The 25,001-nt window shown below is 36.6% G+C and overlaps 1 protein-coding gene, 1 long non-coding RNA gene and 2 gene segments (V, D, J or C); 2 read left to right on the top strand and 2 right to left on the bottom strand.

Annotated features, from left to right (window-relative positions):
• Positions 1-2,930: 2,930 nt before the first annotated feature.
• LOC113042645 (receptor-type tyrosine-protein phosphatase H-like) lies at positions 2,931-6,945 on the bottom strand. Its single transcript, XM_026201622.1, has 8 exons — positions 6,824-6,945; positions 6,466-6,735; positions 5,302-5,715; positions 4,291-4,548; positions 3,905-4,171; positions 3,652-3,749; positions 3,310-3,377; positions 2,931-3,216 (listed from the first exon to the last, which is right to left on the bottom strand). Exons 2-8 carry the CDS (start codon positions 6,698-6,700, stop codon positions 3,207-3,209), a joined length of 1,350 nt encoding a protein of 449 aa, XP_026057407.1. The 5' UTR covers positions 6,701-6,735; positions 6,824-6,945; the 3' UTR covers positions 2,931-3,206.
• A 4,161-nt stretch (positions 6,946-11,106) lies between these two features.
• Positions 11,107-12,920, bottom strand: LOC113042646 (uncharacterized). Its single transcript, XR_003275604.1, has 3 exons — positions 12,852-12,920; positions 12,693-12,759; positions 11,107-11,232 (listed from the first exon to the last, which is right to left on the bottom strand). It is a non-coding gene; the product is annotated as an uncharacterized LOC113042646 (long non-coding RNA).
• Positions 12,921-16,003: 3,083 nt separating this feature from the next.
• LOC113042715 (immunoglobulin kappa variable 1-27-like) lies at positions 16,004-16,478 on the top strand. The segment is given in 2 exon segments: positions 16,004-16,063; positions 16,153-16,478. Coding segments are annotated over 2 exon segments (375 nt in total).
• A 6,239-nt stretch (positions 16,479-22,717) lies between these two features.
• Positions 22,718-23,506, top strand: LOC113042643 (immunoglobulin kappa variable 3-15-like). The segment is given in 2 exon segments: positions 22,718-22,781; positions 22,871-23,506. Coding segments are annotated over 2 exon segments (375 nt in total).
• Positions 23,507-25,001: the final 1,495 nt, after the last annotated feature.

The raw sequence follows: 25,001 nt of genomic DNA, 5'->3' as shown, positions 1-25,001 counted from the left end.
TTGTCATACTTTACACTTAGTATTTCAGAATTTTAAATGTCTATATCAAAATTCAACTATATCATAATATCGTAAATTCGTATGACTATCTCATACTTTAGAGTTAATATCAATTTAGAATTTTTTGTCATAGACTTCTCATTTTGGCTTTTTGTCATAATAATGAATTCTTATCTCATTATTTTGACTTTAAATTAGTATGACATAATTTAGATTTTTTTTCTCATAATTTGTCAATTTTTAATTATGTCATACTTTTGAATCTCAATCATACTTTTGAATCTCAATCTCATAATTGACCTTTTTATGTATACGTTTTAAATTTTTCCCAACTTTAAAAAAATATAATGTAAATGAAATGGCCTTCCACATATTGTCACTCAGACCTCCAGAGATGATTCTTCTATAATGTGAGACACCAATGCTGTAATATAAATAAGGCTTGATTTGTATTATTTTTAAACATTTAAAATAGATATGTTGTTGTTATGTCCCTGACAGTGATATAAATCTGTTTCTGTCCGAGACTCAAACTTCAGTGAGTCTGTTGGGAGATGCAGATATGAGAGGGACGTTTGGTCGTCTTCGAAGTTGTTCATCCCTGATTTAACATGAACACACTGGAGTCAAATTCTGACTACTGTAAACATTAACAAACGTTCCTGTTTGTGAACAAAACTCATTCATAATTAATCTGCAAACTTGTGGACATCTGGAAATGTTTCAATGTAAGACTGCGCTTGTTCTCTGTGTTTGTGTATATGTACTGTTTACTGTTCCTGCTGGGCAGCATGTGCAAACACACTCATGTGTGTGTGATGGAGACTGATTAAAAATAGGATTCAGCAGAAAAAAAAGCCTGTTTGGGTCTGTTATGGTCATATATGTTCACATTTAGTGCCACTTACCATCAGTTTTGAAGTGTGTCTTATGTCGCAACATTTAATTCCCTTCTAAATCTTGTTTGGTTTCAGCTTTTTGTGCTGTACTTTGTTTGAAGTCGATTTTGGTGGTTTTAAAGTGTGGAAGAACATATCATTTTTATAGAAGTCGTTTACATGCTCTAAAGTGATGGCAACATTGCAACAATGCACATTGTTTTATACTTGCAATATTTCAGAGCACATTCAGACATGCAAATAAATTTTTATACTGTTATCTTCTGGAAATACTAGATATTTGTTATTTTATATTGCTGCTTTTTAATGATTTTGACAGTAATCAACTTAGCAATTTTTTATTCTTAAGTCATTACATTTCAATATATTAGGAGCCTTTTGCTAATGTTTCTTGTAATATTTGTTAAATGTTAACCAATGTGCACATGCTTAATAAAAGCAATAATTATCCGGTTACAAGGACCATGCAGATGTTTTCTAATATTTTAGTGAATTTCTACTCTATAACATTATTGTAAAAGTTGTGAACTACACCTCAGACTTTTGTATTTAGTCAACAATTGTCCGTTGACTAAATACTGAGTATTTAAGTAAAGCTTGCCAGAACGTTAGCCAAAGTTAACAGGGAACACTCTCACAACTTTTACAATAATGTTATATAATAAATGTTATATAAATGTTAGGAAAAACATTCTTAAAGTAATTATGGAACTTTCTCATAATGTTCAAAAAACATGATTTGAAGTTTCTTATGTTATTTGTACTTGAAAGATCTCAATTATATTTTTTGTAATCTTTAAATAATGCTTTAATCACAAAAAAAAAGCGAATAACTTAATAACTAATTTCTTAAAAACCAAAAATGTATTTTGATACAAAAAGTGTTAAGCTCTAAAATAAGGTCTCAGGTTACAAATGTAACCACGGTTCCCAGAGTAGGGAACGAGACACTACGTCCTCTAGGAGTCTCTATGGGGAACACCTCATTGTGACCTATGTCTGAAGCATACACTGAAAAAACGCCAACAAGTTGTATAAAATTTTGGCAGTTTGCTGGTTAACACAATGCCAAGGAGGTAAGACATCAGGAATTCCATCATTCTACTGTGAGGAAGTTTATTCACAAGTGGAAGACACTCAAAACAGACACCAATCCTCCCAAGAGTGGACATCCCAGGAAATTCACCCCAAGACCAGACCGTGTTACGCTCAGAGAAATGGCAGACAACCCAAGAACTACACCTCAGACTTGGCAGACCTCATTTAACATGTTAAATTATAAAGTTCAAGTACCATTAGAACAAATATGGGAAAATAATGGTACCTGTATGTTTGGAAGGCTTGACATAAGCAAGCTTTTTCTATCTAAAAAAATAAAATGTTTATTTTTTAAAATCAATTTCAAACATCAATTGTCAACACTTAAGTTTAGTTTAAAATGTCAAAACATTATTTAAAAAAATTGTAACTGCAGGTTAAAGTACTCTGAGCCACATTAAACAGTGTAGAAGCATCCATATGCCATTCAGATGGAAATTCTATGTTTCCTTTGCATGCAAAAATTAATTTTGTGTATGCTGACTCTATTTGCTTGGCAATAATCCAAATGTCTTATTGACAAATTAAATGTAAAAAAAAAAAAAAAAAAAAAAAAAAAAAAAAAAAAACTGCTTTATAAAGGTAAAAAATGCCCATAAAAGGTCAAAATCAGTTTAAACTTATAGCAAATATGAATTTGCTACAGTACATGACAACATGATACATCAGCTGGAATACTTCAAAGTGGAGCTGTTTTTGTTCTGCTGTATATGCTTCTAAGAATTTATATATATTTGTACTGGAAAACAAGAGAGAAGTACGTCTTATGATGACTTGTGGTTGTAGACGTGACAAATTTAGTAATTATTCTGAGGACTTGCATAAAGTAGTGAAAAAACACAAACCCATGTGTAATATATTTATTTATAATGAAACCAATCCCAAACACACCAAAGAAATCTGCAGTAATCCATTATTAAAATTTAAATTGGAATTCACTTGAAACTATAGCAAATATCTTTTTTAAAGAAAGTATTTAAGTTACAGTTTTGAAGGTAAAGCTCCACTCTATTTAAAGTAAATATGTTAATATGCAATTTGTAACAAGAAAAATAAACAAAGGCAAATCAGGTCCAAAAACGAGTCTAAATTCACAGTCCTATAAAAATTATTATATATATATATTTTTTTTTAAATGCCATTTTTGCAGAAATTCACACTTAAGTATGTGATAAAGTATGTTTCCTGTTAGTTGTAGTATAGGCCACATCAATTGTTTCTGTGAAAAGAGAGTCAGAGGTAAATATAAATTATAATCTGTAAGAAATATTAACAAATGTAACTGGTGGGAGATCTAGCTGATTTTACAAACCTTATTGTTTTCCAACTAAGATTCCAGTAGACCATGTCTTTAAATTTTTCAGTAAAGTCACTTGTCAGCTGGAAGACAAAAACATTTTTTTTCAAATAACTTTTCCAGCTGTTCACAGAAATATTTTATTTATTTATTTTTAAATATTGCTCAAATTAAAATCAAGTTTTTGTAATCAGTATGCCAGTACAAATGTAATTGTTTCCATAATAATTTTAATCTACATATACAGTAACTGTTTCCACATTTAGCATTGTATATTTTAATCATCTTTATTTCTCATGTGCATCCATTCTGCCAAAATTGCAACAAACTTCATGTAGTCATTGAACATTTCTTCACCTTTGTAAAAAGTTCGTCCCTAGTTTCTGGTTCGTCACAGTAAAGAGGCTTTTCAGAGGAACACAACATTGTGAGGACCAGTGTCCTTTTCTGAGGCTCTGAAAATAAAGACAATTTTAGAAATCTGTGTGCAAAAATACTCAAAATACTCATTTTATTATCATTTTAGAACAGCATTATCATGAAATGCAATAGTTGCAAATAACAAAGCTAAAGATTTGCTTCATAAAGAAACAAAATGTAGTGTCTTCACCTGTCATTGCATAATCAGTTTCTGCATCACTCTTCGAATCTCCCACCACAACAAGGACAGTAAAGGTATAGTTTGTTCCTGGACTTAATTTATGAAAAGTGAGCTTTGTCTCTGTTGTAATTGTTTCATTTAATTCCTTCCAGAAAGAATTGTGACATTTCACCATATAATTAATCTTGGCACCCGTTGACAAATCTGGAGCTTTCCAGCTTAAGTCTACGGAAGTTTTGTGAGCGATGGCATTTAAAGACGTAGGTTTAGCAGGCTCTGTGAATTCATTAACAAGATGTTATACAGCTGAACTTGAAAAGGTGATGAAGACAGAGATTTAAGCCAGTGGACACATTATTTGGAAAAAAAGTGAATGCAAAATAATAATTACTCACTGGTGTGACCTTCCATTATAGCAGCTACACTTGTCAGGCCACCATTACGAGTGACAACTGAAACGGTGTAATACACTCCTGCCTTCAGCTCAGTGAAAGTGTAATGAAAGTCTGTAGTATTATATTCCTTGGTATACTTGTATGCAGTTGTATTAATATTCACTTCAAAAATTTCATACTTCCCTTGTTCTAAGGTCCAGCTGGCTTCCATTCTTTGGGAGTCAGGATTCAAAGTAAGGTTCACAGGGGTTTTGGGGTCTGGATGAAGAGAAGAGAAGAGAAGAGAAGAGAAGAGAAGAGAAGAGAAGAGAAGAGAAGAGAAGAGAAGAGAAGAGAAGAGAAGAGAAGAGAAGAGAAGAGAAGAGAAGAGAAGAGAAGAGAGTTTGCAGTTTGTCATCATTTTGGAAATGCTACAACATCTCAACTTGAACATGAACTTGAACGCAGACTTGATCAAAATCTAAGCAGTCAGTTGGAGAACACACATAAAAACTCCTTCAGATGCTACAGAATAAAAATTATATATAAAAAAATGACTTTTTTCTTTCGATCTCAATTCATACTTTTTTTTTTGCAATGAAAGTTTTTTCACAATTCAGACTTTTTTTCTCAGAAGTGTGAGGCAAAAGTCTGAATTGTGAGATATAAACTAACAATGTTAAAATGGTCAGATTTCTGATATAAACGCACAACTACAACTATGAGTTATAAAGTGAGTTATAAATTGTGAGATATATGCACGCAGTTGAGAGTAACAAATGTCAGTATTCTCAGACATAAGCTTGCAAATGTGGGGAAAAAATCTTAAATGTGAACTTGTTTTTACCTTTTTTATTTTTTATTTTGTGGCTAAAACAATCTTCCATAAATTGTTTTACTGTCAACTTATATTCAACTTTTTATAATGTGCTAAGCTTACAGCTTGGTAATGAAAGTGGTCAGTTAGAATTTATATGCATGACAAATGCCTTTATTTAGGAAAGTAATGTAATAACTGAGAACAGCACTCACATGTGTATGCAGAGATTACAGCCATTTCTCCTGCTATGGTGTCATTCTTTGTAAGTGCTTGCACACACAGACAAAACTTGCTGCCACTTGAGTTAACAATCTCTGAGATGTTGTTGTCTGTTGTATTCTTACAGACTGTAATTTTGTTGTTTGTCGTACTGCTGCTCCTTGTGGTCATGATGAGGTTGGTCGTACTGCTACTGCTTGTGGTGATGTCGGCGTTTGTAAATTTGTCATTTGTTGTAAAGCTGCTGCTTGTCATACTGCTGCAGTCTTTACACTCGTGGCTGTTATCAACTTCTTCAAGACAGTAGTGGTATCCTGAATGTCCTCCAACAGGCGGCTCCCAAGATGCGATTATGACTGTGCTCTCTTTTTTAACTGTTGGTTTTAGGTTTTTGACAATCGAAGGTTCTGAAAAAAGATTTGCATAAGTTACAATGAAAACACATTTAATGAATAAATCCCTCGATGCACAACAGAAGACTGGATTACTGGACTGGAATAAACTCAAGCTATTAAATGGAGAAAAAAACTGAAACAAAATAAAATAGAAATATTACTTTAAGTTTTAGATATGCTAAAATGCTAAAATTATTAACTGGAAATAAATAAAAACTAAAACTACCTGAAACTGAAATAAAATAAATTAAAGCAATAAAAAACCCTAATAGAATGACAATAACTAAAAATTTAATTCTAAATGACATAAAAATGTATAATATAAAAATAAAAGCTTATTCCAAATACTAATACAGCTATAATAAATGCTTGAATTGTCTTGAACATATTTTATGAACAGTTTTATGCCATATTAAAATTTTGTGCATAAGTTAAATTTCTAAAAAAATGGTAAAATGGTAAAAAAGGTGCTTTATTTGAAAAAATATATTTTTCTCTGTTTATGTGATAAAAATTGTGTGAATAAAGCGCCCAATAAATAAATTAAACCTAAATAGCAAAAAATAAATAAAAAAAGTGGCAAAGCATAACAAAATAACAAAAATTAAAGTAGTATTAACATGATCAAAAAAAATAAAATAAAATAAAAGCTTTATAGCGATGCTTTATTTGGAAATGTTTGATGTTAAATTTTTAGCTTTGGATGGAAACATACCGTTTGGATGGAGGAAAACAGTCAAGCATGAAACTTTCTGCACTTACTGGTGTAATCAGAAGCGCTGCTTGGTACTCCTCCAAAAGTCGCATTCACAACAGCTTTAACTGTGAACTCATACTCATAACCTGGAACAAGATTATTGATAGTGCACACTTCACCTAGACACTTTTCGTCTAGGTGAAGAATAGATTCATTTGACTTGCATTCGACATGTACTGAGTAGAAGTCACGCTTCCCTTCTGGTTTCCTCCACATGAGGTTGGCGCTAACTTTTGTCATACTGACTATTGTCAGATTTTGCACATCAGAGGGCTCTAAAAAAGGGACGGCATGGGTCATTTTGCTCATAATTCGTGTTGAAACCATGTTGCGCATAATGAAAACAAGTCCGAGTCTACTCACGGGTGTAGAAGGAGATATTCTGTGGATTGAGATCCCTGCCACATTTCACAGGAAACACCTGAACTCTGTACAGAGTTCCTGCAGTCAGATTCGATATGGTTTGAAACAGGTCAGTCTGGTTAAATGTATCGTTATATGTCTCGTTATATGTCTGAACATATGTCCAGTTATTGACTTCAGTGATCTCCACTCTGTAGTGACTGATGTTCTCAGCACCGGGTCCCTCAGACCAGCTCACGTTGACTGAACTGGTACTCACATCGGAATAATATATCTGGCCAAAAAAACGCTCTATGGACAGATAGATACATAGTGTACATCAACAGAAACTTACAAGTTGATTACACTCTAGGAAAGCTTAAAACAGGAGGTTTGATTTTGGGTTTCCCAAAGATCCCTTCAGTCAACAGTTGGAACCATTTTTGTTTTAGTGTTAAAAACATTTTGATAAACTAGAGAACCCTTTTCTACTTTAAAGAAGTCTTAAAATCTTAAAGTCTTAAAAAAAAAAACATTCTGGGTTCCCTAAAGAACCTTTCGTAAACAGTTACAATTAATTGACTAGTAAAGTAAAACTACTAGTAAAAAATGAATAAAAAGTTGCAAAATGGCACTAAAGGTGGTTAATTGGCTTGTAATCATAGAGGAACCACTTAAAGGAACACTCCAACTTTTTAGGACTTTAGCTTATTCACAGTATCCCCAGAGTTAGATAAGTCCATACATACCTTTTTCATTTCTGTGCGTTCTCTAAGTGTTGTTTGATGCACCCACCGCTAGCCTAGCTTAGCACAAAGACTGGATGTAAATGGATAATGTTAGCATAGTAATCCCAATAAGTGACAAAATAATGCAAACATTTTCCTATTTACATGTTGAGAACTGTATAGTCACAGCATGTACAAATAACAAGGCTATATGAGACAGAGACCATTTTTAATCGTATAAATACTGGGAACTATATTCTCACTAGGCGTAGGAGCACAGCTAACATTACTTGGGCGGAGTGATTAGCGCAGCACACGAGACGAGCACACGAGCCCTAATAAACCCGGCAGTTGTCGTTTTTTCCCCCCATTGTGACAAGATCAACTGGAAGAAACGCCCCATGCCGAGTGAACCTAATGGTCAGCTGTCCACCAAGTAAGTGATTTTGTTATAATGATCACGAGCAGTGTGTTCATGACAACACAATATTAACAATAAAGGGGATACACGGAGCCCCTATTCACATAATAGTGTCACTACCAGGGGCGGAGGCAGACAATGTAAACATTCGGGGCTTAGCCCAAACCTAGGGGGGTCCAGGGGCAAACTCCCCCGGGGAGATTTTTTCCCCCCATACGTCAGCTAAATGCACTATTTTGGATGCTGTTTGAGATAATAGATAGCCAGCAATACAGTCACGGATCCACAAACCTGTAACACTTGTCCGCGGTTCGTCTGACGCTGCTTCTGAATCTCTCTCTGGCCGGTGAGGTTTATTGTTAGTGTTCCGTATAAAAAACTTTGCTATGTCCATAACTTCAGCCAGTTAGCCGGTGAAAAACAGTAGCCCGCCAGTAACAATAGTAGTAACTATAGTAACAATAGCCCGCCAGCCCCTGATGACCACGACAAAGAAGATTTATATTCTTCTTCGTTAGTTTTTATTGGCAGTTGGCAAACAAGCTGAGTGATGCGCGATGCATTACCGTCCGCCACCACGCACAGTATGTGCTTTTGTTTCATTTTTTGCCGCTCCAGTCAGAAAGACTGAGAGGAAATTAAACAAAGTTGAAATTATTTTTAAAAACCTAAAAGATTCGGGGCTTTTGACAAAACATTCGGGGCTTAAGCCCAATTAGCCACCCCCCCGCTCCGCCCCTGGTCACTACTAAGGTTATATTACATTAGCATGGCACTGTTACAGTATGGCTAATGCTAGTCATCTCAAAACATAACGGAACACTTACCGCAGCAACAGGTGATCCAATTTGTCCTGTCTTTATTATTAGCACACGTTTCATGTTCCGTTTGACAACTTGCATTTTTTCAAAATAGTCGTCTACAGTAAAATGTTCCGAGCAAACGAAATACTTCGTGATGGTGTTTACAGGTGTGTTTGGAACTATACCCAGAAAAAGTAGCCATTGATTCATCAGGTCAACGTTTTTGGTTGGAATCCTATGAAACATCATAGTATTACCTGGTCTCCCCTGTGTATTGTCGCAGCTCTTTACAATACAGCCAACACCCATGATTGTACACTGTAAATTTACTATCTAGTAATTGCTGACTCTATTACTCCAACTCTGAGCGAACTCTGTGTTCCTCACCATGGTGCGTCTCGGTGCTGCGCTAATCACTCCGCCCAAGTAGCCACTCCACCCAAGTAACGTTAGCTGTGCTCCTACGCCTAGTGAGAATATAGTTCCCAGTTTTTATACAATTAAAAATGGTCTCTGTCTCATATAGCCTTGTTATTTGTGCACGCTGTGACTATACAGATCACAACATGTAAATAGGAAAATGTTTGCATTATTTTGTCACTTATTGGGATTACTATGCTACCATTATCCATTTACATCCGGTCTTTGTGCTAAGCTAGGCTAACGGTGGGTGCGTCAAATAACACTTACAGAACGCACAGAAATGAAAAAGGTATGTATGGACTTATCTAACTCTGGGGGATACTGTGAGCTGTGATACTGTGGGATAAGCTAAAGTCCCCAAAAGTCGGAGTGTTCCTTTAAGGTATGTTACTCCACTCTCATGAATGAATGAATAGTATCTTAATCAGGGCTGCCCAATATATAGAAATACACATTGATATTCTGTTATGGCTTAATGCAATAGCCATATCACGATGTTTAAAACATATTTAAGTAGTGTTTATAAGGGCAGCGCTGCTTTGTTTAAAGTGGTAACAGAGAAAATTCTAGAATGCTGCTGTTCCATAAGCGCCACCTGCTGTCAGGGAATGAATTTGCAATATCATAAATTATTAAAATGTTAATGCAGCCTCCTTACTGTTTTCCCCCTCACACTTTCACAATCATTACTTCTGCCGGTGTGCTGTAACAAGCTTTAACCACGTGCTTGAACGCTTATAAGGCTGTGTAGGCAATTAAAGTCTCATTATTATTATTTTAATGGCTTGTTAATAAACGTGCAATTAGTCGACTAACGCTTAAGATGAATGACTACTAGTCGACCACAAAAATTTTTAGTCAAAGGCAGCCCTACCTCCTTTTAGAAACTTTATTTTTAAGCTTGTCAGAGTTCCAACAATATGAATCGAACAATGTGCTTTAAAACAAAGTCCTTACCATCATAACAGATGTAGGGTAGACTTTCATTGCAGTCTATTTCCTTCCACATGCCAAATCTGAGCAGGACCACACATGCATCGTCGATGTACTGTTCAGGATCTGGCTTGGGTTTAAAGATGCAGTTGCTTGTGGTGGTTCTCTCGGTTGTGCTACCTTCGGTTGTACCGTCTTCAGTTGTGCTACCTTCAGTTGTTTCACTTTCAGTTGTGCTGCCTGCGGTTGTGCCACCTTCAGTTGTGCTGCCTGCGGTCGTTGCACCCTTGGTTGTTGTGGCATTAAAGGTGGTGCTAAATGTTGTGATCTCAGCGATGGTGCTGTATGTTGTGGTCTTAGGGGTGACAGTAGTTGTTCTTTCACACCCAGTCAAGATACTTTCAAGTACATCACATGTCTTATTTAAGCATTCAAGCATGTCAATCAGAATAGGACATGTTTCGTTATCTTCCTCAGTTTGAAACATTGTGGAAATCTTTGGAGAGGTTATTGGAGCAGATGTTTCCGGAGCAGAGGTTTCTGGAGCAGAGGTTATCGGAGCAGAAGTTACAGGAGTAGAAGTTACCGGAGCAGAAGTTACCGGAGTAGAAGTTACAGGAGTAGAAGTTACAGGAGTAGAAGTTCCCGGAGTAGAAGTTCCCGGAGCAGAAGTTCCCGGAGCAGAAGTTCCCGGAGCAGAAGTTCCCGGAGCAGAAGTTCCCGGAGCAGAAGTTCCCGGAGCAGAAGTTACCGTGGAGGTTTCTAGTGAGGTCATTTGGGTATCTGTTGTGGTAGTTATTATGGTGCTCAGTGGACTTTCTGTAGTTGAGGGACATATAGAAATCATTTCCTTTTCTTTTTTTGGAACTGGATGACCAGGGTACCAATTCTGATATGTAACAGGCTCCCCATTGGACCATTCGGACCATGGGATGGAGCCATTGTAACTCCTGCGGAGTCCAACCCAGTAGCTCAAAGAGAGGTTCTTCACAATGAGACGGACGTTACTGCAGGTGATGGTCGTCAGTTCCATAAAACAGGCCTGACAGTAGTGTCTGGCCTCGGCCCATGTGGCATTGGGTAACTGAGGAAAATACTGCTCCTCTGCCAATATGACGGAGCCTAAATGTGATCATTTGAATAACAAGTTGTAATGTTTGCATACATCTCAAAAATAATACCTCTTTAACGTTCTGGTGATCCTCATTTAGGGGTCACACTCATAGCCTATGCAGGGTATACATGTGCATTTGGGCCAGGGCTGATTTGGGGCCCACAGAGGATTCAGCATTATGATTGGTCATAATGAAGACTTGATTTTTAGCTTTAAAAAGCTTAATTTCTCCCATTAGTATTACAAGTATTCTTAATGTTTAAGTCTGAGAATCTCAACATGCAAATGTGGCATTTTATAATTATTTAGTTCACTAGGTGGCAAAGAAGCTGCCTAGCTTAGCTTTAAAAGTGACCAAACAAGTTTTACTGGCTTTCTGAGGTTACACTGTTATACAGTAGGGGGCGCTGTTAATAGTACAGATATTGTACAATAACTCTGATCCAAAAACAAGCGATGCAGAAGATCTTGTACAACTAGTAAGCTAACGTGTTGATGGACTTTATCTACTGTTTATGTTTTAATGTTTTGATCATTGGATTTGAATGTTTTGTGAATATGAAAAAAAAAATTATAAACTATTTGGAATTTTGAATGAATTTTGACTTGAATTGTTACTCTTGCTTAACTCAATGTTTAAATCAAGGACTGTTTATCCTTTTTGAATCGTGTGTGTGTGTGTGTGTGTGTGTGCTCACATAGCAAGTGTCACAAACTGGAATACCTTTCCATTAACAAAACATTTATAAAATCAAAACATTTATAATTATTATTATAAAAATAAATATTTTGGTTAAAAGTGACAGAGGAGCACCAGAGGGTTAAATTATGTTAAAATATCTAGAGATATTTTAGAGACTGGCATTATAAAGTTGCATCAAAGCACATTTTGGGTTACAGACTGTTAATGGTTCATAATTTATGGATCTTACTGTAAAAACAATAAATAAAATGCAAATTAATTTCATATCGCATATTTTTTTTTGCTCAGGTGAGCCAGGAAATGATATGGGAGTGTAATAAAAGAGGAACAGTTACACCGTTGTCCACTCAGGACTTTAAATAAATATGTTTACTTGAAACATTATAAACATTTTAATAAACATGAAAAGGCATCCTATTAGTATTTTATATCCCTCAAACATTTCTCATTATTATAAATGTTGAAAACAGTTGTGCTGCACAACATATATATATATATATATATATATATATATATATATATATTTTTTTTTTTTTTTTGTGGAAACCTTGATACTATCTCTTTCAGGGTTCTCTGATGAAAAGCTAGTTTAAAAGAACAGCACTTATTGATCAGTTGAATCCATCCTAGCTGAATATAAGTCTTAATTCATTTTGTTCTTTTGTAAAAAAAAAAGTCTTACTCACCCCAAATTTTGAATGGTAGTATAATATGGTTTCCACAAACATATGAAGCACATAAACCTTTGTCCGTTTACAAACTTACTCAGAAGAAGAGGCAGCCACAGTGTATTCATCTCACGTCTGTTTTCGTTGATTCGCTGGTTGTCAGTCTCAGGTCAGGAGGTTGTGGAGGAATGAAAACATCATTAATGAACAGACGAACTGGACTCTTCAGATAAATCAACTGAAGGTAAATACTCACTCTGCTCGCGATAGTCTCCTGTCCACCGATGGTCCTGATCTGACCCTGAGCTCTACAGTCTGATCTCTAACAATATCCTATTCACAGAGCCACTTTGCATAGGAACACTCAAAATTTCCCTGAACTTGCATTTGCAAATAACTGGACTCAGTGGAAACATTTGAAAATGTTTTATAATGTTTTATTAAACAGTACGCCGAATTGAAAATTAGTTTAGATTTAGCTGTATTTTTTTTTCTCATTTGATCAATCCTTTAAGTTGGGCTCTTGACTTTTTCTTTGTGTTTCTTGGCTGCTATAACAGTGTGTTTATACATGAATTTGCAGCAGCAAAAGTCAAGATGAAATGTGATCAGATGACTGAGACATCTGGTGATTTATGTTAACTCTTTATAGTCACATACTCATGAATGATGCTCTCATCTTCAGTCTCATCAATGCTTATTTGTGTTGTGCACTTTTAATACATTTATATTTTGCATTATTAGAGCTCTGCTAGTTAGTTCAATTCAGCAACCGGCTACTAAGAGAAGGTTTAAAAGCAAGCACACAATAAGAGTAATGCATCCTTTAGACAGACATAAACAATGTGCATATGAATCTCAAGAATGGTGACTATCAATAAAAACCTTCATGCTGCAATGCACGCTGGGTCCCAGCATGGCACATAACTCCCAGCATGCATTGTGGCATCAGCTGAACTGTACAATTTTTTTCATGAATTCTAATTTGTTTTTATTTTTGCTGTGAGTTCAGAGCTGATCTGTTTATCTGAATATTGTGTTTAAGTGTCAACATCGTTGAGTGTTGTGTCTAAATGTTTCTCAATACTTAGTTTAAAACTTGTGCAAAAAAAATGTGGTGTAGTATTATTGAGAGTTGACTTTTGTACTTATCATTTTATGGTGTTGTTTCCGTGTAATCTATTAATAGTAATACAAAGATAAACTTTTATCATATCATCATGTCACATGTGGTTTCATGGAGCAAATTTTAGTGCATCTAATTTGCATCCAGCATCCTTTAAGATAAGATCTGGGCCTCATTCATAATATGTTGCATAGAAATCAGATGTATAGTCAAGATATCTGAGTTAATGCAATGATTACATGATAAATTGAGTGATCAGTGATCAATCTGAAGCTGGTAGTGCTGTCTGTGGAGTTGTTTAATCATCCACTGCTGAGATCTTGAGAGATTTAATGTCTTCTTTAACTGCTTCTTTTAGTTGATTTAATTTTAAACAGTGGCTGGGAGTCAGTTATAGAGGCACTTTATCTTTAACAGTATCACATGACATTTAATATATGGCATCACTAATATAATTTTTGTTGTTGTTGCATTTACTACATTTCAAACAGCAGATGCCACCAGAGCATGCAATTTCATACATTTTAAAACAGTGCCTTATTTGCAAAACAAAAGACAAGTCATGCTGGTCTAATTATGCTTTTTTTTTTCTTTGAAAAGTTATCATAGTTTTAGTGACAGTGACATAAATTTTAAACCAAGTATGAAAAGGTTCCAGAGTTTTCATGTTAGTAGTTTAATTTGTTCCAAGGGGACATTTTGCACCACAGCTGCTTAAAAATGCCCCCAGTCTGACAAAGCAATTTCTTTATACATTTACTGCAAAATCAGAGTACAAGCCATTTTGCTTAAAAAAAAATAAAAAAAAATAATAATATTAATAATAAAGCAATAAGCCACATGATGCCATGGTTTACAGTGAATTTATCGTGCCTGAAACCCACTTAGCTGTTATAAATTAACTGTAAACCACAGCTTTATGGGGCTTATTGCTTTCTAATACGACTATTCCATATACTTAGTCATGTTTCACAGAATAAAACAGAGCAAATAAAGTGTAATGATATAAATAAAAACAGTATTCTTCCACCAAACAATGAATGTAGTTCCTCAGAAACAGTTGTGGTTCCAATAACGTGGTTACCGAGCAACACACAGATGTAAACAAAAGTTTATGTTTGTATTGGAATTTACAGCAGCTTTGAACTTGGCTCAACCAATCAGAATCAAGGACCGGAACTAACCGTTCTGTAATCAGTAATTGTGAATTACAAAATTATTAAAGCCTGTTTGAAAAATGTTGTTAGCTGATGGTAACTGGCAGGCTAACTAGCTACCTGATGCTAATTTAATTTTTATTTATTATTATTATTATTTTTTATATAAAGTCCAAATATACTCCAAATCCAACTAGTTAGAATATATTTGATAAGAAAGTAAAGGATTTGATGATCAGAACAGAATTACTATAGCTTTTTATAGCGTTTCCTCCACTCTACCCTACTTTATTTAATTCTTACAACTTTAAGGAACCACTTGAAATCACTTTAAGTAGAGTGATCATACAGTGTGTTCTTATTTCTCCGGACATGTCCTTTTTTTGGACCTAAAAAAATGCACCCAGCAGGGATTTCTAAATGGGCAAAAATGTCCGGGATTTAGCTTTTGGTTTCTATAGTCGTCATTCATTGAGTGCATTGTTGTATAAAGCCGCTCCGGCTCCTGCTGAATTTTTGGCCTTAACTGCCTGTTCCTGCAAGCTTTCTAATATTAAATATAATTTTCACACATCAGAAAGCCGCTATCAATATGCAGAGTATTTAAATCCCTTTGGATGCAGCTCATGATGGATGCAAGGTTGCCAAATCTGCATTTTTTTAATTTTTTTATGAGCAGAAGTGAAAGTGTTTCAGTTCAGAGCGTTGAACCGATCAAACAGTGAAACTGTGAGTTTGAGCTGAAATCAGATTTGCATTGACAGCTTTAGTGATTCTGATGGTCTCAGAATAGAGCAGCTCCGTCTCCAGAGACCATGTTCAAACCCCAAGAGCTTCAGTTCACATTTACTGCTAAACACAGCTGTTCTCAACTATTACAATCCATCATAACTGTTTTCAAGAGTATAAGTCTTATTAAAACTACTCATTGTTTTTGAGTTTTGCTCAAAATAACACAAAACATTATAAGTATCTATTATTAGCAAAAAAAATGATCAAAATGGTGAATCTGCCATCTCCAGGTAAATGATGTGAGTGTGTTTGCATATTGATCAGATGCTTCAGTGCTCTGAGAGTGTTTATAGTGCTGTGAGTTTAACACTTCATCACTGACACACACAACAATCTTCATCAACATGACCTTCATCATCATCTTCATCTGGACTCTCACAGCGTTTGCTCAAGGTTTGTGGAGCACAAGTTTGATATCAATTCATTTCTTCAAGTATATTGTCAAAGTTTTGAGTTGATTTTCTTCTTGTTGTGTGTTTCAGAGTGTAGAGGACAGATCAGCGTCACTCAGAGTCCCTCAACGACAGCAGCTCAACCAGGAGAAACAGTGAAGATCAACTGTAAAACAAGCACAAATGTGCACAGTTATTCTGGAACATTCTATATGGCCTGGTACTTTCAGAAACCTGGAGAAGCTCCTAAACTCCTGATTTATGCTGCAAACAGTCTCCAGTCAGGAACTCCATCTAGATTCAGTGGCAGTGGATCTAACAGTGATTTTACTCTGACCATCAGTGGAGTCCAGCCTGAAGATGCTGGACATTATTACTGTCAGAGTTATCACAGTGGTGGTGTGTTCACACAGTGATTGTGAGTCGTACAAAAACCTGTGTCAGTCAGAGTCACAGTGACTGAACTGATGCTGCAGCTGATCAAACACTATCACTCACTCTACAGAGAAGATTTAAAGAATATTAATTGAAACAAAGCTTTCACTGGGTTTCCCATTAGCTAAATATGTAAATCTAATACTTTTTATCTTATTAATATGATCTAACACTATTTCTTTGAGGTTCATAATCTGACAGCATGTTCTTGTTTCATCATGAATCTGCAGGTGTTTTCACGCTCCACTGAGTGAAGTTTATCTGAGCAAAAACCATGAACCATTGAATGACTCAAAACAATAAGGACTCAAATTAACTCAAAGTTTCTGTTGTATTTTATTTATTGACTGAATTGTAACAGAATCATAACTGAATGATAAAGCAGACACGTATGTTCTTGTATGAAGCACACAAAGCAGAGCAGATGCAGATGCGAGCGACTGAAGCTGGATGTGGAGAATGAAGGAGTCGCTCATGTGCTGTTAGTCTCCATGTGAGACATGAGTGAGAAGAGCAGTCCCCTTTCAGTTGGTCACGTTCGACGTTACGAATGGGATCTCTCCCGAGAGCTTAATCACCTTTGAGTGGTACAAAACGAGCCAATGGTACACAAAGTACCATCAAAGTGTGACGGCGCGATTCAGCGGTTCGTCTAGGTTTCCTGCGACAGCTCCTGCATTCCCCTGAGCACTTCAACACCTCTGAAAGAGCAAATTTCTTTCACAAAAGAGATGCAGATTTGCATCTTTAAAGATGTCATTTCGCCCGTGTGTTTATGGATGCGGTCGATACATCGCTCCTCGTGACTATCACGATCGCTGTGTCACGTGTCTGTGCTTCTAGCACGCTGAGACTGCGTTCGTGGATGGCTCATGTTCTCATTGCGGGGACATGACCATCTCGGCGTTGAGATCGAGACTCGATTACCTTAAAAGGTATAGAATCCCCTCTGCCACACCCCTTTCTAGCTCTTCTTCTCGATGAGTTTTCTGGACCCTCTCAGTCTCCTGACATCTCATTCGGGGCTCGCGAAGAGGACCGTATGTCGATCGCCGCATCACAAGGCGGGCTTGAGTCCTCGGGAGATGAGGGTTCGGCTGCGTTGCCTCCCTCGGGAGTGCCAGCGTTGTCTTAGTCCAAACCCGAGCTGACGGCCGTGCTTTCCCGGGCAGCGGAGAGCATCGGGCTTGAGTGGAATCCAGCACCCCCTCTCTGGTTCCTTTCTTCCCGGAAGTGCACCAGGAAGTAACCAGTTCATGGAAGGGACCTTTAACTGTTCTCCGCAGCATGTGTCTTTCCCTTGGCAAGCCCCTTGCCGGCTCTGTCATTGAAACTTCCACACTGCGGGCTGGGTACCTCAGAGTTCTTATGTATCACCACGTTGGTAGATATCTACCTTCTGTAAGTCCTCCCAGCTGGAATATGCTACCCAGTGTATTCTGTGCGAGCTATAGGCCCTCACTCGTGCTGGCCTCACGACAGGGTGCTATCACTCACACGGTCGCTGGAAGACAGCCATGTGGCGTTTTGTAAGGGACCCCATTCATAACGTCGAACGTGACCAACTTAAAGGGAACGTCTTGGTTACGTATGTAACCCTTGTTCCCTGAAGGAGGGAAAGGAGACGTTATGTCCACTTGCCACATCACTGTTCCGCTGAACGGCCGGGTCACTGGCTCGGCTCCTCAGCGAAGACTTGAATGCGAGTTGCCAGATGTGCTCACTGTCGTTTAGAAATCGAAAAAAAAACTGTAATTTACCTTGAAGAATAATGTTCTAAAAATTTAAATAAATCATGTGAAAGAATGTCACTCTTTTCTTTGAAGAAAATATGACTTTGTATGAAGTTACTGAAATAGTTCAAACTGTAAAGATGAAAAGTGAGTATTTTCTGCATTGGTGTTTGATGTTAGTGTTTTTCCTCTCTGTGTGTTCTGAGTGACAGTGTGTGTTATCTCAGTGAGGGTTGTGTGTAGTGTTTAGCAGCACTGAGCCTGTTTTGAGCCGTGTGTTAAGAATTGTGTTGCTTGGAATGAGTTTTGCAGGTGATGTGAACTGCTTAGCTCAGGTGACTGTTGCTAGTGCAGACTGTAGTTAAAGTTTTGCACATGTATCTCCAGATGTGCTCACTGTCGTTTAGCTCACGATGCAAATACCCCAGACCAAGGTACTTTGTGTACCATTGGCTCATTTTTTACCACTCGAAGGTGATTGGGCTCTCGGGCGAGATCCCATTCGTAACGTCGAACGTGACCGACTGAAAGGGAAACTCACTTTTAATCTTTACAGTTTGAACAATTTCTAGTGACTTCATACAATGTCATATTTCTTCAAAGAAAAGAGTGACATTCTTTCACATGATTTATTTACATCTTTAGAACATAATTCTTTAAGGTAAATGAAAATAAGCAGTTTGCTTCAATAGTCTGTAGTAATTTACAGAATTACAGTACTAAAAGTACATACTGTAATTTGAATAAATAATTGAAGGGCTAATCCTGAAATTGTGATCAGCAGTGTTTGAAAGGCACAAGGCTGAAATCTATTTCTATTCTGAATGTGTGGTTCACAGTTTTGACAGCAGTGTGTTAGCATTTGAACAAAGTGCTGTAAATCCACAGTGTTGTGCAGGTTGTGGTTAAAGTCGTGGGATAAGTGTGTAGAGTTTTGAAAACTGTGTTCAAGCAATGAAAAACGAACTAGAGTTTGGTCCACATGAACTGCTGCTGTGCAGACTGTAGTTAGTGTTTTGCACATGTGACTCCAGTTGTGCCCACTGTTGTTTAGCAATCGAAAAAAACTGTAATAATGGAGGTCGGAGGTCAAAGCATTAGTCGAGAGAAACAACAAGACACAAGTCCATCAGTGTCTCTGCAGAGTTTCTATCAGACACACAAACACACAGACTCAGCTGTTGTTACTGTTTTCGTCTTCTGCTTCTCTCACATTTTGGAATAGTTTTTTCCCCCTCATATATTCATACACTGTCTATGAGAATTAATTGTGTTGGAAATTGGACCCATTGAATCTGTGCAGCTTTTAGAGATTTTGTGCTTTTATTAATCAGAGACACGACTGAGATCTGGGTGATTTCAGTTTGTCACATGAGCACATCAAACTGTCATCATCGTGTCTTTAACTGATAAGAACAAGACAAGAAATGTAGGTTACAGATTTACCTGAACTTTTAGCCATTTTTGTTGAACTTATTCCTAAAAGTATGATAAAGTATACAAACCAGTATCTGATGATAAGATGATAAAGCTGTAAACTGATGAATATGAGCAAACCTGGGGCCTGTTTCACTAAGGAGGTTCAACCAACTCTGAGTTTAAACATGAACTCTGAGTTGACTTACCCTGAGATGGGAAACTCTTTACGGTTACAGAACAGCTGAAATGAGTTGGTTTAATCAACTCTAAATTGGCTGACTCTGAGTTAAGCGCTTGCATCACAACTATAAAAAGCCATTATCAATGTAGTGGCGATATTACGATTCACCAACAGGTGTCACCAAAAAGCTGTCTGCATACTTCAGACTCAATACAAATGTAATTCTTATCAGTGTTATATCACAGGTGAAAACTCGAAGAATGTTAGATTAATGAACTAATATCTTTTTTTTTTAAATGGTACCTCATGGGCAAAAAAATAAAATAAATAAAAAAAAATAAAAAAATAAAAAACAAATATATATATATATATATATATATATATATATATATATATATAATATTAATAATAATATTTTAAGTGCATCTTTCTTATTTTACAAATGATCTGCCAGCAGAGTAAGAAAAATATGACAATGGCTATTTACACTAAGTGGAATTAACATACTTTCTTAGCGATAGATCCTATTTACAGTAAGCTAAGTGCAAGTAGCTCTAGATGCTATTTACAGAAAAATATAAATACAGTGAAAATCGTGATATATTCTATTTACCATTTAAAAGTAGCAGTACTTTTAAACAGGCTAAGTGTAAATAATAATTAGATGCTAGTTATACTTTATACTGGCAGATACATTTGCACCTCAGTATTGTTGTACATTAACAGGATGCAATGATAACAGATTGTAAATGATTATATTTATTACAATAATAAATAGTTGTATCATTATTAAACACTCGTTAGGCACTTTACTTCCACTTTTAGAACATTTTGTTCATTTTCATTGAAAATAAATTCTAATGTGACATGTGAGGGGAACGTGCTCGGTAAAAGCCGGACTCTAACCCAATCAATCATGTTACAAGCTAGTTTTCCGTGCCCAAAACATTACTGCCTACACCACTGAAGCCGTTATTCACATGTGTCGTACAGTAGATTTGCATTTAGTAATGGACACTCCGAATAAACTTGTTTTCCATTTGCATTTAAGATTATTTTTTATTACCACACTGGCATATAATTTTACTTAAGCAAAATGCACTTAATTTAGATCCCCCCAGGAAACAAGACTAATTATCTTATGTTGTTTTCTTATATAGAAAATCAATCTTTATTTTATAAATATATATATATTTGTACTTTGTTCACTTAGTAAGAAGAGCATTTTTCCAGCGTGCATCAATGAGGTGTTTAAAAAGGGGGAGGAGACAAAAAGAAACTCTGGGTTTATCCTGACCAGGTTAGGTTCATAGAGTAAGTTACTACAGTAACTGACTCTGAGTATAAGTTACCTCTCTTTCAGAAACGGGCTTGACTTTCCCTGCTTTCTCGGGTTTGACAAACCTCCCATTCTGAAACAGAAAACCTAGAGTTTCCCTCATTTCAGGGTTAACATAACTCAGAGTTTTCACTTAACCTCCTTTCTGAAACAGGCCCCAGGTAAATGATGTGAGTGTGTTTGCATATTGATCAGATGCTTCAGTGCTCTGAGAGTGTTTATAGTGCTGTGAGTTTAACACTTCATCACTGACACACACAACAATCTTCATCAACATGACCTTCATCATCATCTTCATCTGGACTCTCACAGCATTTGCTCAAGGTTTGTGGAGCACAAGTTTGATATCAATTCATTTCTTCAAGTATATTGTCAAAGTTTTGAGTTGATTTTCTTCTTGTTGTGTGTTTCAGAGTGTAGAGGACAGATCAGCGTCACTCAGAGTCCCTCAACGACAGCAGCTCAACCAGGAGAAACAGTGAAGATCAACTGTAGAACCAGCACAGATGTGTATGAATATAGTGCGCCACAATACTATTTAAGCTGGTACTTACAGAAACCTGGAGAAGCTCCTAAACTCCTGATTTATCTAACATCAGACCGTTACACTGGAACTCAATCTAGATTCAGTGGAACGAGTTCATCTGCGACTGATTTCACTCTGACCATCAGTGGAGTCCAGACTGAAGATGCTGGACATTATTACTGTCAGAGTTTCCATTGCAGAACAGATTCTTATGGTAGTTGTGTGGGTGATCGTGTGTTCACACAGTGATTGTGAGTGGTACAAAAACCTGTGTCAGTCAGAGTCACAGTGACTGAACTGATGCTGCAGCTGATCAAACACTATCACTCACTACTGACACACAGAGACCAAACACAGAACTACACATGAGCTCACAACTGAGTTAGGACTCACATCAGCTCTATTAGACTCAGATCTGTCCTGGGACAGACGGGTTTGACTCAGTTATGCTTTGGTTTTGTGATAAATTGATATCAAATCAATCCAAAAACACACAAATATTTACTTATTTACTTATTAATATTTACTGCTTTATGAAACTATCACTCAAACTTCATAACTGTCTCATCAGTGCATGAGCAGAAGTGAAAGTGTTTCAGTTCAGAGCGTTGAACCGATCAAACAGTGAAACTGTGAGTTTGAGCTGAAATCAGATTTGCATTGACAGCTTTAGTGATTCTGATGGTCTCAGAATAGAGCAGCTCCGTCTCCAGAGACCATGTTCAAACCCCAAGAGCTTCAGTTCACATTTACTGCTAAACACAGCTGTTCTCAACTATTACAATTAAACAAAACAATTTTCAGAATCTAAGTCTAATTAAAATTTAGCTCAGTTCAAAATGATGCAACAAGTCATAAGCATCTAGTGCTTACCTGCAGAGCTACAACCAAAATGAAAAAAACTGTGTATCTGCTGTCTGCAGGTAAATGATGTGAGTGTGTTTGCATATTGATCAGATGCTTCAGTGCTCTGAGAGTGTTTATAGTGCTGTGAGTTTAACACTTCATCACTGACACACACAACAATCTTCATCAACATGACCTTCATCATCATCTTCATCTGGACTCTCACAGCGTTTGCTCAAGGTTTGTGGAGCACAAGTTTGATATCAATTCATTTCTTCAAGTATATTGTCAAAGTTTTGAGTTGATTTTCTTCTTGTTGTGTGTTTCAGAGTGTAGAGGACAGATCAGCGTCACTCAGAGTCCCTCAACGACAGCAGCTCAACCAGGAGAAACAGTGAAGATCAGCTGTAGAACCAGCACAGATGTGTACAGTGGTGATTGTTTAGCCTGGTACTTACAGAAACCTGGAGAAGCTCCTAAACTCCTGATTTATTATGCAAGCAGCCGTCAGTCAGGAACTCCATCTAGATTCAGTGGCAGTGGATCTAACAGTGATTTCACTCTGACCATCAGTGGAGTCCAGACTGAAGATGCTGGACATTATTACTGTCTGGGTTTGTACTGGCCTGAGAGCATTCAGTGGTTCACACAGTGATTGTGAGTCGTACAAAAACCTGTGTCAGTCAGAGTCACAGTGACTGAACTGATGCTGCAGCTGATCAAAAGAGGATCTGAAACAACATCATCACACATGCATCTGAAATGAAATCAAATAATAAATATGTCGCTCTTAACCCTCTGGCCCTCTTCGTTTAGGAGTCACACTTACCTTCTTAGTGGTCAAAAGTGACCGAAGCCTTGAAATGTTACTTTTTTTTTTTCTTCAGTAAAAACCAATGTGATATATATTTTTTTCAATAATATTTTTTGATTGTTATTTATGATTTTTAGGGAATTTTATGATACTATGCAATATTTACACAATTTTAATGAGCTAATTTCTCTATTAGAATTTTTTTTATCTCTTTATTTATTTACAATTTTTTATAAATGCAATAGTTCACATTAAAATAGAGTGAAAGCATTTAAAATCCTTTTTTTTTATGTGAGAATTGGGCAATCTGGAGGCATTAAAAAAGTAAAAACTTGTGTAATGTTGCGTAACCTCTTGTATTAACACCCTATATAGATATATACAGAGGCTTTTGGATTCCCATAGTTTTTAGACCTCATCTCTTCATTTTTTTAGGTTTTGCATTTAGATCTATATCGAAACATTATAAAAGATTGCTTTTTGTCAAGGTTTAGATATTTTTGGTTAGATAAGGTTTGGTTTTTTTTTTTTTTTTTTTTTGAATAAGACAGAAATATTACTTATTGGACCAAAAGAAAATCCTCTACAGTCAAAAAATATCTGTGTTATATTAGACTTGTCTTTTGAAAACCATATTTCCCAAGTTACAAAAACTGCAATCTTCCATCCTAGAAACATTGCCAAGCTATTGTTATGAGTGGGGCGGGGCCAAAAGCCACGGGAACGGAGCGAGGCCAGTGGAGTGATTTGGAAATGAGCGACACCTGTGCCACTCACCAGTCTCGAGTCCCACGGAGGAGATTGGAAGGATACAAAAGAGGAGCGATGACAGTGAAGGACGAAACAGGACCAGGCCTGGATTTTATTTTGTGTTTTGGTTTTGTTTGTGCGCGACAGTCGTCCGTGAGGGGCGGTCGTGCACAAACAAAACCAAAACACCAAATAAAATCCAGGCCTGGTCCTCTCTGTTCCTTCACTGTCATATAAAACATGTTATCTGTTTCTGATGCAGAAAAGCTAGTTCATGCATTCATGACCTCTAGACTGGACTATTGTAATGCACTTCTAGGTGCTTGTCCTACTTCTTCCAAAATGCAGCAGCTAGAGTCCTTACCAGGTCAAGAAAATATGATCATATTACCACAATCTTACAGTCTCTGCACTGGCTACCTATTAAGTTCTGTATCAGTTACAAATTATCATTACTTACCTATAAGGCCCTAAATGGTTTAGCTCCTGCGTACCTAACTAGCCTTCTACCACGCTACAACCCATCACGCACCCTAAGGTCACAAAACGCTGGACTTTTGGTCGTTCCTAGGATAGCAAAGTCCTCTAAAGGAGGTAGAGCTTTCTCACATTTGGCTCCCAAACTCTGGAATAGCCTTCCTGATAATGTTCGGGGTTCAGACACACTCTCTCTGTTTAAATCTAGATTAAAAACACATCTCTTTCGCCAAGCATTCGAATAATGTATCTTTTAAATTGTGAGTGTAGTTGTATTTGATCAAATGTGCATTTTTATTCATTAGCTTGGGTTAAACTAATTAATATAACTTTGTTGGATCAGCAGCTATGCTAATGATGTCTCTATTTGTTTCTATGTTTTGCCACGGGATCTTCATCCCGTAAACTAGGATTTACAC

Source organism: Carassius auratus, chromosome 24 (assembly GCF_003368295.1).
Source record: "Carassius auratus strain Wakin chromosome 24, ASM336829v1, whole genome shotgun sequence".
Classification (NCBI taxonomy): domain Eukaryota; kingdom Metazoa; phylum Chordata; class Actinopteri; order Cypriniformes; family Cyprinidae; genus Carassius; species Carassius auratus.
Note: the sequence above shows the minus strand (reverse complement) of the source record. Positions and strands in the feature narration are given on the sequence as shown.

Bases quoted from the DNA above. Each gene is read 5' to 3' on its own strand.
- LOC113042645 (XM_026201622.1), bottom strand. From the start codon at position 6,700: ATGACAAAAGTTAGCGCCAACCTCATGTGGAGGAAACCAGAAGGGAAG. The intron at 3,750-3,904 runs GTGAAGACACTA...CTTTATTTTCAG, and splicing joins AACTGATTATGCAATGACAG to AGCCTCAGAAAAGGACACTG. The intron at 3,378-3,651 runs GTGAAGAAATGT...TTTGTCTTCCAG, and splicing joins GGGACGAACTTTTTACAAAG to CTGACAAGTGACTTTACTGA.